General features: G+C 41.8%; 1 protein-coding gene across 2 annotated transcripts; it reads right to left on the bottom strand.

Annotated features, from left to right (window-relative positions):
• Positions 1-268: 268 nt before the first annotated feature.
• LAPTM4A (lysosomal protein transmembrane 4 alpha) lies at positions 269-13,742 on the bottom strand. 2 transcript variants are annotated; one of them, XM_063424461.1, is made up of 7 exons: positions 13,557-13,742; positions 6,696-6,816; positions 4,490-4,566; positions 4,267-4,389; positions 3,042-3,137; positions 1,564-1,662; positions 269-1,041 (listed from the first exon to the last, which is right to left on the bottom strand). In XM_063424461.1, the coding sequence occupies exons 1-7, from the start codon at positions 13,653-13,655 to the stop codon at positions 967-969; spliced, it is 690 nt and encodes a 229-aa protein (XP_063280531.1). In that variant the 5' UTR covers positions 13,656-13,742; the 3' UTR covers positions 269-966. The 2 variants fall into 2 exon arrangements, with proteins under 2 accessions (XP_063280531.1, XP_063280532.1); XM_063424462.1 differs by lacking the exon at positions 13,557-13,742 and adding an exon at positions 11,586-11,716.
• Positions 13,743-18,042: the final 4,300 nt, after the last annotated feature.

The following is an 18,042-nucleotide window of genomic DNA, read 5'->3' as shown; positions in this document are numbered from 1 at the left end:
GCTCAAAGCCTGCAGTACAATTCCCTTTTCCCAGCTCACGGGTAAGAACCAATGAGACAAGCAGGAGTCAACCACGTACTTGAATGGCAAAGGCTTTAACACAGGACTGTGTGTTTGAGAGAATCCATGTTCTCCAGCCACAGAAGGACTTCTGCTGAAGAATGGATCAATGACTAAACCTGTAACTAAGAGTATATTGGACTGTCTGCAGCACACTGAAGCACTTAAACAAAAAAGCCACCAAAAAGATCAACCAACACTCCTGGTAAACATTTTGTAAAAGATTTATTTAAGTATCATTTATCACAAAGAGGAAAATACACAGAAGATTAGAAGCATGCAACCATCTTCCACATTTCTATTTATTTTTCTTGCATTCCCAGCTTGTTGTAAGAGAACTCCTGTGCCACCCTCACTTGTTCCTCAAAAATACTGTTTCAAGACATAGGATAACCAAAAAAAACCACAATAAAAGGTAAGATAACATATGAGAAAAGTGCAAAGTAAAAAAGTCACATATATATACCACATTCAAACCCTTCCCCCTCCAAAAAATGGATAAAGGCAAACTGTCATTTTGCTGCACGATCAGATTGTCTTTATGAACTACTTTACAAAAAATTAATATAAATTAGGGGCATAATCCTGCAGACACTTATAATCACAGCTAACTTCAATCAGAGTGGCTCAATTGGTATTATTAAAAGCCACAAGTTAGTCACATGCATAAGTTCTTGCAGGTGTAAGGCCCTAAGGCAATAAAATGTTTAAGAGCATTAGGGAAAACAAAAAGCAAATGAAATCACTCTCAGATGTGTTTTGCTTAGTAAGTTTATATCAAACATTTTAAACAGAACAGTTTGCTCCTAAAGCCCTGAATATTTCTATTACTTAAGCAGTTTTGAAAGAGTAAAAGACAAAACCCCCAGGAAGCTGGTACAGATGTTAATGAACATAAAAATTGCTTCAGGCAGGTATGTAGGGAGGTGGAGGTTCCTTCTCAGGCATCTTCACTGCCATTTCATAGGTTGGCAGAACATACTACAGAGAAGACATTTGAAGTGATTAATTCAAAAGGCTTCAAACAAAAAAAACCACCACACACAAAAGCATACATGCCCCATTAACAACTTCATCCTCTGTTACAGGCAAAGTTATTTTAAAAATTTACTGCTGTTCCTAGTAAGTAAATGAGGAAGTGACACAAGGTACAGGAGCAGTTTACTGCTCTGCTGAGCCTAACCCTGGGTCATTCACTCCATACCCCACTGCATCTTGACTTTGCAAAGCAGCAAGGAAGGTTTAGACTGGTGTAATCAAACCTTCCTTCTACCACAAAAAAACCCAACACATTCAAAAACTTTTCTCCAAAGACCCTTTTTTTAGGCACTGTCAGAATTTAGCTAAGAAATAACTCACCACAAAATTAGCTGCTTTAAAATTTTTAATCTTTCCAGTCTTTTTTTTAGAAAGCTGGACAAGGTTTGGAAACACATGGACATGGTGATTTTCTACTCAAAAATTAATGATACTGCTTCCTTTTATCTCAAAAAGAGGTTTTACCTGTGGAGGGGCTTCAAAAGCAGGGTACACAGCAATCTCTGGCAAATTTCTGCTGCTGATGTATTTATAGCAGTTCCATACACAGTTAATTAGATATGCCTGAAAGAAGAAATATTTCTCTTTTTAAACACCTCATAAGCATTGGTTGATTCAGAAATTAGATGTTGGATTACATTCCTATGATAAAAAGGAGCATAAATCAACTCAGGCAATACATCTCTGAGGAATGGTTGCTATTTCACAGACCTGGCCACATACCTGTGCTGATCTCCATTTAGCTTTGCTGTCACCATGACTCAGAGAGGATGCACCACACAGGTTTTAGCAAAAGAATTCATAGATCCATTAAACTAATCTCTCTGTCTGCCTCAGCAGTGCTAATCAAATTAATCCCTGACTGGCTTATGCTTCTGTGGATCTCAGTCCAAACCTGCCAGGAGGAGGAGGAGAGGGCAGCAGTACAATCCCACTCATCCCCCAGTTGGCATTATTTCTCCAGCTAACTGCCAGGGGGAAGGAGAGGGCTCAAACACACAACCCAGGCCGCAGGGACAGGGTAGAGCAATGAACCTGGAACTTCCAGTCAACACTGACTGCTGCAGAAAGAAGCAATATCATGATATGATGAGAATTAGGGTTTTTTATTAATAATTTTTATAATAATAACCTCTCCAAATCTCTCACTGGCAAGTTAGCACTGTTGTAACAAAAGGTACCAAATTTCCCAATCAATACACAAGTGTTATCTACTGTATTAGGTTTCCATGCCCCCTAGTTAAACATTCCTCTTGGAAGAAGTACAGAAAATCAGTAAAATTATTTTTTATCGTTTCATTTTCTCTTAAATGCAACCTGAATGTAATAAAGGAATAATATCGTGGCCAATGTATATTACCAATTAATTTCTCTAATATGCTTTGTCTACACAAAAGTTTTTATAATTCACATGAATGCCTCATTATTTAGACCTCCAGAAAGAAAGTAACTGGTAATATCACCCTTCAGTAGGGAAGAAGATGCAGGTCTAGAATTAACTTATATATTTCCTCATTCCATCATCTTTCTTCCAAAACTTGTATCCTGGTTTCTCAGGCACAGTGAGAGATTTTAAACATTTTGTTTAGAAACTTGTATGCATTAACTCAATATTATTTCACTACAAGCTTAATTACAAATACGAAAATTATTTCCACATAGACAAAAAGTCTTTTTGCATTCCTCTTTCCTACTCAGGAAGGGCAGAGCTGCATAAGCACACCCCACTGCACACACACAGGTCAGCTGAAGACACCAGTACACAACATGTTAGACTTCAGTCATACCAGAACTGAACATCCTGACAATTGTGCTCAAAGAAGTTCTTACTTCTGCATTAAGAAAGCAGCTGGGTTCTAAATTCAGCATTGAGAATTAACTCATATTGACAGCATCTTAATAGTTAACTCTTACAACAGACATATGATTGTGTTTTAACTTACCTTTAAAATGATAACTAAAACGAAGAACACCAGAACAATAAACAAGAGACAGCTGGAGTCCAAAGAAAGGAGATCTTCTTTGTAAGGGAAATTCGGCTAGTGAAAAAAAAAAGGGGGGAGGGAGAGAAAGGGAAGAGATAAGAGTGAACACTGCACAATCAAATATGATAGAAAAACATCTGAGCTTCACACCAAATGAAACAAACCTTTGTGTAAACTACTCCTCTGAAACAAAAAGTTCCATTTCCAACAAGTTTCCTCTTTATCATCCCACAAAGCACAGTATTTATCCTGCCTCTGTCCCACAAGAACAGGTCACTACAGTACAGTCTGTGTCCCTAGTCATTTCATCAGTCTCATGCCAACACAGATTCTTCTTCACAGCTACAGGACAGTATTTGTACTTATGGTCCTCTACAACTCATTAATGACTTACTGTTAATTACATCCTGTCAGTCCAACCTGTAACACACACATGTGCAGCATAACAAGTCACCCTCAAACTTGGACGAGCCAAAACAGAGCTTCTGCAAACCTGTCTCTTTTCCTCCCCTGACCACAGTATCAAAGCCTCTCTCAAACACCAATCTAACATTTTATCTGTTTTAAAAAGCAATTGCTTTTAAACATCTACTTGAACAGATCAAAACAGCAGCCAGCAGAGCTTGTGGTCTCTGCTGACGGTACATTGTACACATTGACTCTTCTTGCAGTTCAAACACAGGCAGTGTTAGTGAGAACCCTACTGCAGTTTCCTTAGGAAGTGTTGTTGCAACTTGAGAACGCACAGAATGTAAAAAGGAAAGCTTGGAATCTCAGATTCCATGTGTAATGCCTATAGGAATCCTTACCTACACTTCTCTTCCCCTTCCCTACCAAACAAGGGTCAACATATTTTTAATCTGCAGCAGCAAAATTGCCACTGAGCCCCATTGCTCAAAGGGCTGCAAACACATTTCCAAGTCCAGTTGTAGTCCACAGTTGAAACCAGTAGTTCCCAGCACAATTCCTTCCTTACTCCCCCTGGCTTTCCTTTTAGGGAGCAATGACACCTCTAACTCTTCCACCTCTGGTAAGCTACCATTCCCATCATAACCACCTTTGCCTTCTGCAGGCTGAATTCCTTTTTCTTATGCAGAGGAAGGGAAGTGTAGCTCAATCACTGATCCAGTTAAAACAAACTTCAATTTCAAATATAAAATATCAACTTGAGCTGAATACTTACCAACTGATCCAGATAATCCTTGATTCTGGGCAAGTAGGTTAGAGAGCTGATGGCAACCAAACAACTGAGTACAAAGTCAAAGAGTTGGTAACAGAAAAATGGAATCAGCCAGCCTACACGATGCTAAGAAGAAACAGAAAAAAGGGGCAGCCTGTAAATCATTCAGCTAAAAAAAAAAAAATCAAGTAGCAACTTTAAAACCATGGATTGTAAATATACTTACAGCAATGGCACCATACACCATCATTGCACTGATTGTGAACATGAGGAGGGAGATAGCAAACAGAACACAGGCATTTTCTGCATTAAAAGAAAAACAGTAAGAATGGGTCATTTCCTGGAGTTGTCACACTGCAGCTGACAGGTACCCAAGCTTTGTCCATTACTATGATCTGTTCTCAATTCACTCATCTATGCCAACTACCAGCAGCAGAATAGAGTAGTTCAGATCCTTTCTAACAAAAAAGATCTGGTTCAAGAAAACCTACAACTACTTGGAAAAATCCCTCTGCCTTAATCAAAAGCCTGACTAAAGCCCAGGAACACCAATTAGAAGCTTGACATGGTTTGACAGTAATGCACCATAATGATGCTAATTTGCAATATGTGTCAGTGCTGAAAGTATGTGAGTGATTAACTTTACAACTGGACAGAATCTTAAGTGAACCTAACACAGTATCAACCTTTACACTTGGAAATGGTTTGGTTACGTAATTTGGTCATTGGCAGTGGGAGCAGCACTGCTCCTTCAGTAACACTAAGGAAAACAGGAAATCACTGGGTGGAAGGTATCCCACTATTTACAAGAAAAAGCAGTTGAACAGAAACCAATTTGTAGCAAAATCCAGGACACTCATGGAAGCTGCATGATAAAGATTCTCCTTGTGCATCAGTTATTGATGACAGAAGCACAGCTGCTTTCCACGAGTTAGATTATACTTGTTCTTTTTAAACACAAAGAAACCAGCTCGAGAGTCTATAGGTGTGGTAAACTAAAGGTTTTTAGCAATATTAAACCCAAAATTTTGTGGTTCCCCTGCTTGAAAAAGAGATTATCAGAGAACCCTTTATACTGTGCAATTAATTTGCAAAGATACACTGGGGAAGCACTTACACATCCAATTCAGTGCAAGGTAATAATATCTAGATACACAGATGGCCTCAAGAAAGAGGCCCCCCCATGTCTGAAATGCACTGTGTTGATCACACCTAATACTCAGCAATCACCAGTAAGTGTGGCCGTCTTCTGAGGAGTTATTACAATATACACAAGTACAATAATACCTGTAACATTCTTTCATGCACTCAAAACCCTCTACCCCAGATCTCAACATAAGGAGTGAGAATTTTTAAGTCAAAATCCTGTGATAGATTTTACACTAAAGACTGAAGAAAGCACCTTCAGCTTCAGCAGCATCTTTCACTCATATAAGCTTAAGGCTACTAAGTACACCAACAGCCTTTGCAGCTCACTAAGTTTTACAGACATCTGCTGTGATTTTATTTAATATCTTAGCCTCAAGTAATTGGTCCTTGCTCCCACTCTTATTTCTTTACTGGTAAATCTGAGTTACAGTTACAGGTCAGAACTAACAGATCCTCAACTGAGGTCATGAAAAATGAATCCAAAATGCTCAAAACCCGGTTTGGTACTGTACTTGTACTATTTGACTTCACTGAATTTGACCCTCCCTGTGTTTTCATGTAATACAACAGACTGAGGCAGATTAGAAGTGCCACACAACACATATTTCTGCACATTTAAAACCAAGAGAAGCAAAGCATATGTACAAGTTCACAGACAATAGTTAAAAAGCTTGACACCAATTATAGCTGTATACATCATACACTCAGTAAGAGAGTGAAAAGTAGGTTTAATTCTGCTCATGGTGCTTTCTCTTTCATTTATTTTGCATGTGAAACTTAGAGAAACACTTCAGTTTCACTCTTCAAGTACTTGGCATCCCAATTCTTCCACTTTTCTTCAAAAGAGATCATAGTTTTCTTCTTAGTAAATTCAGGAGCTCTAAGGTATTTCCCGATCTAGGAAGATGATCAAAAAATCTGAAGAAAAGTTTCTAAACTTGTTTTCTGCTGCTTGTTTTGCTGAGACAGCAAAGATAGGTAATGTTTATGGAGAAAGCGAATCAGAGATGTCCCACGCACACTTCAACACTTGAAGCATCAGAAGTCAAGAAATCTCATTACTAAAGATACTTGGGCATAAAATAAAGTTAAAATAAGAGTCCATAAAGTTTTCTTTTTATTCTTGTAGAAGAATTCAATCCCAGAATAATGGAAGAGAAATTCAGAAAACAGGATAACCATAGCTATTAAAAGGCATATGCATATATTACAATCTAGTGTAAGACAAATCCATGATACTGTATGCTTTATATTCCAGTCAGCCAGCAGAGCTCTAGACCTACCAGCCATTCTCTCAGAAGCATAGTAATTTCCAATGACTTCATACTGGATATCAACACTTGGCACCACATTTGGATGAGTCACTTCTACTGTCAACAAGATGCCCATCAGCAAGTTCACCACCTGAGAGAGATCACAGTTACCTCAAGGTTAATTACATTGCAACAGCTAAGTTCTTTTTAATGACCACTAATAACCCTTTATTTCAGTTAAAAATAAACTCTTCCCTTTGCCTGTATGAGGAAGAAAAAAAAAAGCCCAACTTACAGTTAAATTTCAAGCTGATTTAGTTAAACCACTACCAAAACAACCCAAAGAGCATGGAGCACTTGCTAGGTTCAATGAATCACAACGAAATAACTTTGCAAACTGAGGGGATGGTAAGGTTCCTAGGGATTCAAATAACATAATTAAACTGATGCTGCTTGATGAATGTATAGATTTGTGAACTGGAAAACTGGAAACAGTTAAAAAAAGCCAGGAAGGTAAAGGTACAGAATGAGGAGTATTTGGAAAGAATTTCTGCTTTCTACAACAAATTGAGTTAATTTAACACACAAATAAATTACTGGGTTTCTGCCTTGTTTCAGCTTTAATAAGCTAGAAAGAACATCTCCCTCGGCTTCCCAGATCACTTATTAAAACCTCACCAGTCCTTTTCAGAAAGGTCTACGTGACCACAGGGGAAGTTAAAAAGCTTCACACAAAGATCAATCCCCAAAACGTGTACACATTCAGCACAGGCTGCGTGCTCACCAGTCCTTCTCCTCCCTCACGCTGCCACTTAGGGCTCCTTCTGTTGCTCCATTTTGGTACACACCAGAAATGTCTTCAGTAAGACCTCAAAGAACAAAAAGTAGCTCAAGCCTCTGTAAAATTGCCTTGACAGCATTTGTAGTGTATTCAAGGCTTACAGGGACACAGTTTCTGTTACTAATATCTGGAGACACATGCCAAAAGTTGCGTAACACAAAAAACCTCACGATGGTATTTTCAAGCTGCAGACATTTTCCTATCAGTATTCAGTACTGTCACCACCACCAGCAGGATCCCTTCCAATTAGCCTCAAAAAAAAAACCCTGGTTTGCAGTTTTACCCAACTTAATATTTGCCAGGTATTTCTTCTTCTACTGGCATGGTTCCAGGAGTCACCAATGGTAGCAAGTCTGTGTATAATTACTGAAGATTTCACTAAGGAAAAAATAATTTTGAACCTTTTAAAATTTTTGAGACTCATAGTTCCTATAACATTTTCCCCCTCACCGTTTTTACTGGTTTTTCCTCAGGAGTTTAGGGATACATGTTGATAAGCTTGCTTGCACTTTCTTCTAAAAAGAACCAAAGTTGGTCACTTTGTAGAAATGCAATCATCTAATCACATATCGCACAAATTTACTAGAATTTCAAGCCACTTGTACTTTTATAAGGCACTTTATGCCTTGGAATATAAAACATAGTAGGCAAAACAGCTGGCACTGAAGAACTCTGTTTAATCACCAGTATCTTTAGCCTCAAAACGCATTTATTTTCACTCTCACAGGACTCGTCCTAAAGGGCAAACTGTTAAGTTGCTCACCTGCCTCTTATCTTTAAATCTTTTGCTTCACCACTGGTCACACACATAGAACTCTTTCATCTCCCACCTGGCTCATCCTTCTGTACTCTGGCTTCTGCTCTCAATGCATTTTCAGCCCTTCCAGTTCCTCCTCTCTCTGAGTGAACTGGGGGTATTGGAAAAGACCTTTCTGCACTGCACTTGTTTCAAAAAGCCCATGTCAAGGTTCAGGTCTCTGGCTGTTGAAACATTGATCTCTACTTTATAAAGCACAAAAGTACATGTTCAATTACAACTAAATCATTTATTCTTTATACACAGTCATGAGTCTGACTGCCATGATAGGCTATCTGCCTCAGGATAAAGAGCAAGCAGCACCTGAATTACTATAGAAGTACTGAAGAACTTGAATGCCTCAGAATTTTGAGATTGTAATTCCCCATCTATCACTTTCTTTCATTTTCATCCTATCCGTGGTCCTAATTCAGCATACGAAAGTCCTTAGTAATTTCAGTAGTTACTGAGTGCAGTTTCAAGTATTAAAGGTTTATTTTCTCAACCTGAAATAGTGTGCAAGTAAAACAGAAAATAGTCATTCAAAATCCAATCTATTGGAATCAATGAGACCAAATAAAAATAGTAACAAACCAAAACAAGTCTAAACAAACACAAAAAACAAACCCAAATCTCTGCCAATTAACACCTCAGGGTTTCCAGCCCTCCATTACTAATGTTTACAAGTCCATCACAACACTGAGCAATTCATCACATTTAACATATTGATTTCAGTTATGAGCTACAGAGACAGAGCTTCTATTTTAACTACTTCCATTCTTTCCCAGATGCTTGATAACAGCAAGACCACGAGGCTTGTTTCAAAATAATCAGTGTAACAGGCAGAAGTATGGTTTGGACCACAGAACATCAGAGCTTTTAACTATTTATGCACTGCAAATCAAGTGTACATTCACAAATGTCTACATAGAGAAGTCAGAAAAAAATGTAACTCACGCATGCCTCAGTGTAATATGAGATTTAAACCCATCACCATCTCCTCCTCAAAAAAAAGCAAACTCAAAAAAGAACCCCAAACCTGACAAGACAGCACTCAGTGGATACTGCAGCACCCTAAAATAACCTGTCAGAAATCTCAGCAGACTCCTTCTGGTCTTTCTTGCTAGGGAATCAAAAATAGTAACAAAAAAAAGTGCAAAATGCATGTTCAAGTCTTTATTCAAAAAACTATTCCATTAAGATGAAAATAACTTTAATTTAGTTTTGTAGTAGTTTCAGGAATGTATTTTATATTTTCATACCTGGGATATCTAAGTTTAACAGCCTGGTGTAGCTTGTAGCAAAATTCAAATGGCTGAAATTTCAAATTCTCAAGTAGAAAGTCAGCATTTACTACACACTGGTAACAGAAATATTAGCTCCCCATATGATTAGAACTCAAAAGACTGTGGAACTATTAACAATTGTTAGCTTTTTAATTAGTGAGTTTTATCTCCACTGTGTACACTTTATGCCTCATCATGTAAGTGCTTCATCTCTCTGGAGGCCTGAACATGAAGTCTATTTTTCCCCAAGCACTCTGAGTGACTTTGGGCAAAACCAAGAATTCCTACTTATACTTTGCTTATATCTTTTCATGAGGGGAAGGAGGGAAATTGCCTTGCACTACTACACTCATTTTCCTTTCACTTTTCCAGTATTTTTCCCATGGACATGTTCTCAAAGGAGAGGAGAACAAACAAACCAAACCACCTACAAAGCAAGATGGAAATTCTAATTTGGTCTGGTTTATTAATATATTGAAATAATAAAAACTGAAGAACAATAATTCTAAATAGGGTACTTCAGAGCCTTTAGCACTACCAGTATTAGACTGAGACCAGTTATACTGGCTCACTTCTGTCCATCTGGTTCAGGGAACAAACAATTGCAGCGATCCCCCCTGAGCTCCTGCTAACCAGCAGCAATTGCAGCACTGACTCCAGTCCTGAAGTTGGCTGCCAGAATGCAGCAGCCCCTCCCTCCAAGACAATGCTATTGGCTTTCAGGCTGTTTACTGAACCCTGATCCCGTTTTTGCCAGGGCAGTGTTCGGGCTTCCGGTGTCTGGAAAGCGCAGAGCCCAGTATGAAAGTTTACAGGAAGAAACAAACTTCAAAGGAACACGATTGCAGCTATGGAGAGAGGAACAGGAGGTTTCTTTTTCCTTCCTACATAGAACACCAGTGGGTGTTGCAGAGCTAACCAAGACTTATCAGCCCTGGAACTTAAGTACAGTTCTGCCAGGAATGTTCTTAACTTGTCTTTTGGTAAATACTTTTATTTATTGATCACAAATAGGAGCAGCACACCGACAGAACCATGCTTGAGACACACTCTGTTCACACAGCATCAGCAGCAGACATTTTAGAAGGTAGCCTTCGTTCTCTCTGGACTTGCAGAAGCACACAGCAAAGACAGTGATAAATAAAACTGTTCTAGTGAGGAGCAGAGTTAATTATATGCACGATTTAAGAGTATACAAATAAGCAAGGAATAGGAAAATGCCTAAAGAAACGGTTACATAAGAATAACACATGTATTAAGTAGACAGAAATCTTTATCTTACAAAAACATCTGGAGTAGATTTCTATGAGACTCCATTTTAAGTCTAATAGCAAATTCTTTCAGGACTGCACTGCACACAGTTTACATAGTAAATAGCAAGATTTTCAGTAACAATAAACTATTGTTGAAATAGATATTGTCCCTCTCCAAAAAACTATGTCCTTAAAAAAACCCAACAAAACCAAAACACACAAAATACAAACAAAAAATCCCACCAAACCCACAAACCAAAAAACACCACCCTACACAGAAAGTTATTACTATTTGTCCCACTGTAACTTAAAAGCAGAGATTATTTGATTTGGAAATACTTCTCATAAGAACTTGAAAGACTAAGAGCTATACTTCAATGGTGCATTAATTAACATGCTTAAAAAAACCTGACATATTCTGGACCATTTTTTTTTTAAGTTTGGTAGCAGGCAATTAAATTTAACTTTCACTATCCAAACTGTATTTTACCTTCAAAAAAGTATAATTTATAACTGAATTCTGATTTAAAGCACTAGGCAGGACCACCTAAAGCTTCATGTTATAACCTTATTTCAGCTCGAACAGCCAACTGTTGCCAGACTTAAAAGTTCTCATCCTTTCCCAGGTGACAGCTAAGAACTGGATAAAAAATATTCAACGCACGGTTTAACAAAGTGTTGAGTATATAGGGGTTTTTTAATAAAAACCTGCGCCTCTGAAGCACTTTGCATGCCCCCTGCTACCTTGAACTCGGCTCTGCTTTTCGCTCTGGCAGAGCGAGCGGCTGCGGTTCCCCGGGATCACCGCCGCGCTCCGCCCCGGGAGCCGCAGCCTCACGGGGACCCCGGCACCCATTCACAAAGCAGCGAGAGGTGTCCAGGCAACAAGAGGAAACATAAGCACTGCAGGAGAGGCACATACTGAAGTGCTAGCAGGTCCGTGGCCACGGAAACATCTCCCTGTCCCCCGCCCCCAGCAAGTTCCTGCGTTTACGGACACTCCCGCGAACAGGAATCGCAGCGCGGAAGGCAACGAGGCGCTTTTGTTCTGGAACAAGGATCCCTGGCCCCCTGACTGATAACCATTTGTGCTTTTACTTGAGGGACCAGAAGCACATTCTTGAACTCCATCCATCAGCACAGGGCGGTCTGCAGGTTTTCAAAAGAACTTTGATTCTCAGTACTACAATGGACCTTTTCCTTTGAAATGAACTAATAACAGAACTTAATCAGCATCAAGACTTTTGTCCAATTTCTTTCTGAAAAGAGATACCTTCTCCCTAAAAGTTCTGTTACATTTCCAACCCCCTACCTTGACTTTTCTTCAAGTCCTCTCTCTCCAGCGACTTTGCCTGTACTTTTTTTTTTTTTGCCAACTGAGAGACCAAGACGCATAGAAACAAGGATCTCTGCATACTCGTTGAAAATAAATCATGAACTCTCCAAAATCAAATCCCCAAGCCTCTAAAGGCAGTTTCTGTGCATAGTTGTTTCATGTCAGCACAAAACTTCAGCATTCTTTGTTTCCTACATTCCGAAGAAGGGCAAAGGAGAATACAGGCTTTGATTACAACTTCAGGAGAACAGAAAAGCTGTGATACAACTTTTGTAACCTATGCTCTCATTTTTACTGCGCACGAGGGGAAGGAAAGATGAGGACATTATTTCAACATGGGAGCTCAGGCCCCCTTTAAGGGAACCAAGGGAAGTTACGTCTCCAGGCCTTTAACTTGCTGGTACTGTTTTCACATTTCTATTTCACCCTAGTTCAGACCTTTACCTCTAATATTTCATCTTCACTACCATAGCTCTTTCTCAGAGAGAGCACTCACCAGTCAGAAAAAAGCAAGTGTTTTGGGAGACAAATTTGTTTCCACTGCTCTTCAACCACTGTGTCGAGAACGGACTATGGAATAACCAGGAACTTCCCTTGCCACAAAGCTCTTGCTCATTCACACTCATCTTCCTCTCAGAGGCTACACACCACTCACGGTGTTACACACCATTCATTATTATTATATACCACAAAGTCCAGTCTCCCCGAACTCTCCTCCCTTACCAAGGACACGTTCAGTATTGTATTGAAGGCTCAATCCCTCCAAACCAAAAAAGAGAAGAGTAACACAGTCTCTCTGAGACGCAGATTAAAACGCTACGAACTTTCTCTTCACTTTCTTTTTCCAGCCACAACAAGGGAGGCTGCCGAGGGACGGCAGGGCTTGGTTAGCCCGAAGGAGACCACGGGATAGAAGAGGGATCCGCTGGGTGACCCCAGGAAATGCCCTCGTGCAGCTTCCCCCGACCGCCTCAGGGAAAGGAGCAACTGCCCGGGCCAGGGGAGCGGGACCCCGCGGCCCCTCGGGAAAAGGGGACGGCCGCCCGGGCCAGGGGAGCGGGACCCCGCGGGAAAAGGGGAGAGCTGCCCGGGCCAGGGGAGCGGGACCCCTCGGGAAAAGGGGACGGCCGCCCGGGCCAGGGGAGCGGGACCCCGCGGCCCCTCGGGAAAAGGGGAGAGCCGCCCGGGCCAGGGGAGCAGGACCCCGCGGCCCCTCGGGAAAAGGGGAGAGCCGCCCGGGCCAGGGGAGCGGGACCCCGCGGCTCCTCAGAGCGGCCGCGCGGGCGCTGCTCCCCCGCCCCACCGAACACCCCGCGCACGCGCTCTGAGCACGGCCCCCACCGCCAACCCTTCAGCCGCCGGCCGCCCCCGCCTCTCACCATGTACCAGGTGCCCAGGATGATGGTGCCGGTGCGCACATGGCAGCAGCCGCAGCAGCGGGTGCTGTAGAAGCGGTCACGACTGCGCTTGAACGTCATGGCGGCAGCGCGCAGTTCCGACCGCCAGACCCACCACCCGCCTTCTCTAGGCAGTTCCCGACACCGAGGGCCGTAAAACCCCCGGCGCGCGCGTCACCGCCGCACTGACCAATCAACGGGCGGGAGAGTGTCTCGGGGCGGGTCCCTGTTGCCGCGGCGACGTGTGATTGACAGCATCACGGACTAATCACAAGAGCCCCGGGGCTGACGCCCCGCGTTCACCTGCGGCTGCGGGGGCCGCACCTGAGGTGGGGGTGGTGCTCTTTCCGCCATGTTGGGCTTTGCTCGCGTCTGTCGCCGGCCCTCAGGCGGCTCTGGCGGGGAAAGGTCCTGGCGTGCTCGCCTGTAGTAGCTCGCTGGAGGTTTGAGGAGCCGGAACTTGGCAGCCGGGGAGACAGCGAAAACCTATGGGGAAATCTGCGTCGTCTAGAGACGTTTCCCTGTACTTGGCGCGGGTGAGGGGCGGCTCCAGTTTCTGCGGCCAGTTCTGGGCCCCTCAGTTCAGGAAGGACATGGAAGTTCTAGAGAATGTCCAGGGAAGGGCAGCAGAGGTGGTGAAGCGTCTGGAGCAGAAGTCTGATGAGGAGCGGCTGAGGGTGTTTTGCCCGGAGAAAGGAAAGCTCAGAGAGAATCTTATCGCTCTCTACAGCTCCCTGAAAGGAGGTTGTAGCCATATGGGGATCGGCCTCTTCTCCCAGGCAGCTGGTAACAGCTTGAGAGGACATGGCCTCAGGCTGTGTCAGGGAGGTTTAGGCTGGACGTCAGGAGGAATTTCTTCATTGAAAGGGTGATTAGACATTGGAACAGAAGTCAATATCTCTGGAGGTGTTCAAAGAAAGACTGGACATGGCACTTAGTGCCGTGGTCTGGTTAACATGGTGTTAGGTCATGGTTTGGACTCGATGATCTCACAGGTCTTTTCCAACCTAATTGATTTTGTGATTAGGGACAGTCTTTAACTTCAAAACAGTAGTGAGTAAGTAATGTATCCTGATGTCCTGAGTCCAGCTGGGCAGTGTTAATTTTTGCAGGTGCCAGGAGGGAGCATGGCTCAGATGTGGAGGTTATTCTGTCCTACCTCACATCATTGGTCATTGCCTGGAGCAGGGGAAAAGGGGTTTCTTCCTATGGAGAAAAGATGGAGGAGGGAGCCGACTGCTATTGTGTATTGGGAGGGGGGGCAGGTTTCTTACCTCATTGATGTTTCCAGTGTATTGTTGTGCCTCCAATTCTCAACTCCATCCCAATGTAGCAGGAAAGATGAGGGGAAGGGGAAGTGAGAGAGAGCAGTCTGTGGTTTCAGAGTGTCTCAGTGAGGGCCCTGAACTGGGGAGTCCCATTCCTAAACCACGACACCTGGGCAGAGCCTGAAGAGATCTGCTTTGAGGTATTGCCAATGTGTCCCGGCTTTTGCTGAAGTTCACCAGAGCTGTAGAAGGTTTAGTTCATATGAAGCGTTTTGCTGTTCTTTTGAGTTAATTCCTTGGATTAAAGAATAATATTGAGATTGTGTTACATGCTAAGAGGATATGCCATCAGAGGGAAAACAGAGGAGGTGAAATTTAGTCCACAGAAGGGCTTTACTTTGTTGGTGAGTCCAAGCCCCACTCAAGCCCCTGTTGGTGAGTGCATAATGGAAATGCTTCATTAGCTGCACAGCAACCTTCGAGTGCTGCACTTTTAAATATGTTAATTAGAAATAACGTGTGTAAATCCAAGTGCTGTCTTCATTTGTGTATAAATTTCACCACCACTTAGACACACAGTCTCCTGCTCCCACATGGAGCAGGACCTGTAAACTTCCCCTGACCCGATGGTTTCTGGAGACCTGAGCTGCTGATGCAGAAATGCACACAGTTTATTTTAACCTTCTACTTTCAGCTGCAAGTATTTCCTTCTTGGCAGTGCACAATCAGAGACACAGAGCCATAAATATTTGCTGTGCATATATACACCAAGATATATGTCAGTATTGAGTTCTTTCACTTTGAACAATGAGAAGGTAATGAGGGTGACAGTGCTTGTCTTTTTGATACGTTCCAGGTTGTACACATTTTATCGTTTTAGCTGCTTAGTCTGTTTTTAATGTGAACTGTTGCTGAGTTGTTTGAAATTATTTACTTAAGGGCTTTAAAAGTGACCTTTTTATTTTAAATCCCCAGAGTTCCATAGTTGGTGTTTTTTCTTCCTTAGGGCATATTTCATTTTTGAATAAACATGTTGTAAGTGCTGCTAAGATGGCTGTAATGATCCTATTATAAACTATTGTTTGCTTCTTTAGTACTCCTAATGTTCTGAGCCCTCTGCACAGATGCCGGATTATCAACACTCTGATTTAATGTAGCAATGAGGGACTAATTTTAATCAATACACACGTGTCCACATTAAAAAAAAAAAAAGTAAGAAAAAAGAATGTGCAATTTATTGTAATCGGTCATTTAAAAAATCGGTTTTCTCACAGATGCCACTTTGGGAAGCCTAAGCCAACTATTCCTGCTTCATGCATGCCTGAATTGATTACATTGTTCTGCGGAGCTGAGAGATTCTCCTTCCTGTTGGTTTGTCCCTGCGTGAATTCGGGAATCCACAGGATTAGAATGAGGCAGAAATGAAAGCAGGAGTCCCTCTCTCAAAGTCTGGACATCCACTTGGAAACCTCGAGATCTCACTCCCAGTTCAAATGATTCGTGAGGGCAAATGTTCCAGCTAAGATCTTGCAGTTGGACACTGCCTTCGCTAAGATCAAGCTCTCATCAGGCTCAGATTTTCAGGGCTATTTCCATGAGATGAAAGAAATCTTAATTAAGTGTTCATATCTTTGTTAGCCAGACTCAGAATAAAAATTGATACGATTCCCTTGAGCTTCACTGCTTGTTGTACTCCTCAAACAACAAAGATACTGGGAAGAATAATGTGAATCTCATTTAACATCACAAAGAAGCTTTCAACAGCAGGATAGGCTGATGAGGTACTATTGAATTTGCATAAAAAAACCCTCTCCACTTTCTCCTCCCTTGAGAAAAAAAAAAAGGAAAAGGAAGATTTAAAGAGTATTTTGAGAATGATTGCATTGTTTCCTGTACTTAGGGGAAGAGGTAATAGGTTAATGATTTTAGTCCTACCCTCTGTGAAAAATTCCAGTTCTTCCATGCCACAAGCAGCCCAGATGACCTCAGGCAAGACACTTCCTTCTTGCTGAGCCTTAATTCTCTCCTTTTTGCTAGTTCAAAGAGGATTTGTGAGGCTAAAAGTATTAAAAACTCTGGGCTCAGCTTATAGTCATGACAGGCCGAGCAAAATCTCAGAGCCAGCGAGTACTAGTGATAAAACTTCCTTACAAATAGCAGAAACACCAAGGCATGCAGGCCCAAAGCATCCACAACAGTACAGCAGGAAGCTGCACACGGATCTGAGAGTCAGAAGCAGCTGCAAAGGAATGATTGGGATTCCTTTATCAGCATGACATTTTAACTCCTTCCCTCTCAGCAGGTAGAGAGGGTTTGATAGTGAGGTGTTCCTCATCAGCCATACTCGTCAGGGCTTTCAAAAGCCATGTCTAGACAGGAGATTTGCACTTTGTCTTGAGTGACCCTGCCAGTGTTTTACCAAACACAAATTAGTTTTGGATAATCATATTTTAAGGAGGTAACAGCAAAACAGCCAGGATCAGGTAAATGAGAGACCAGGCTTCAACATCTTTAAAAATTTAAAGTCCTACACTTGCAAGATGTCAAAACCATGCAGCATTAAAACTATTTTCTGCTAACTTTTGTAATACCATGGTTTTTTCCTTTTGTGTTGTTCTTCACTTGGCTAGAGGATGCTGGTTTAATGCTGTAACCACACACTGGAGCTACTGCCAGGATGGCAGTATTTGGAAGAATAAGGTGCAGTTCTGCATTTGCTGTGTTGTGTGCAGGGAAACCTACAGACTGAACTGATAACCACAGGTAACCTCAGGCAGAGTTCTTATCACTTTATAGTGAAAATATTTTCCTGATGGGGGTTGAGAGACAAAGGCACAGTGAGATGAACTGATCTGACCAACACTACTACAGGTCAGTCAGAGTTCTAGGAACATCGTGTCCATTGGTGTCTTTGCCAGGAAATAAAAGATACAGTGCAGGACAGGTTGAAACTCCTCCATCCCAAATGGAAGGCACTTGAGTATGAGAGCAGGAACAAGCTGCTGCTGGTTTTTTTCTCTATAACTTTATGCATGTGCCTGCTACTCTGCATTCCAAAATTAAAAACAACAACAAAAAAAAACCCACCCCAAAACAAAATCAAAAAAAGAGAAAAGGTTAGTTAGCTCTGCAGACTCAGTTTTTTTCCATGCTGAACAAACATTTTTAGATTAAAAAAACCAAACATTGCAGAGAAAGTA

Source organism: Prinia subflava, chromosome 2, assembly GCF_021018805.1.
Source record: "Prinia subflava isolate CZ2003 ecotype Zambia chromosome 2, Cam_Psub_1.2, whole genome shotgun sequence".
NCBI lineage: Eukaryota > Metazoa > Chordata > Aves > Passeriformes > Cisticolidae > Prinia > Prinia subflava.
The sequence above is the reverse complement of the archived record's forward strand: the minus strand, read 5'-3'. Positions and strand labels throughout refer to the sequence as shown.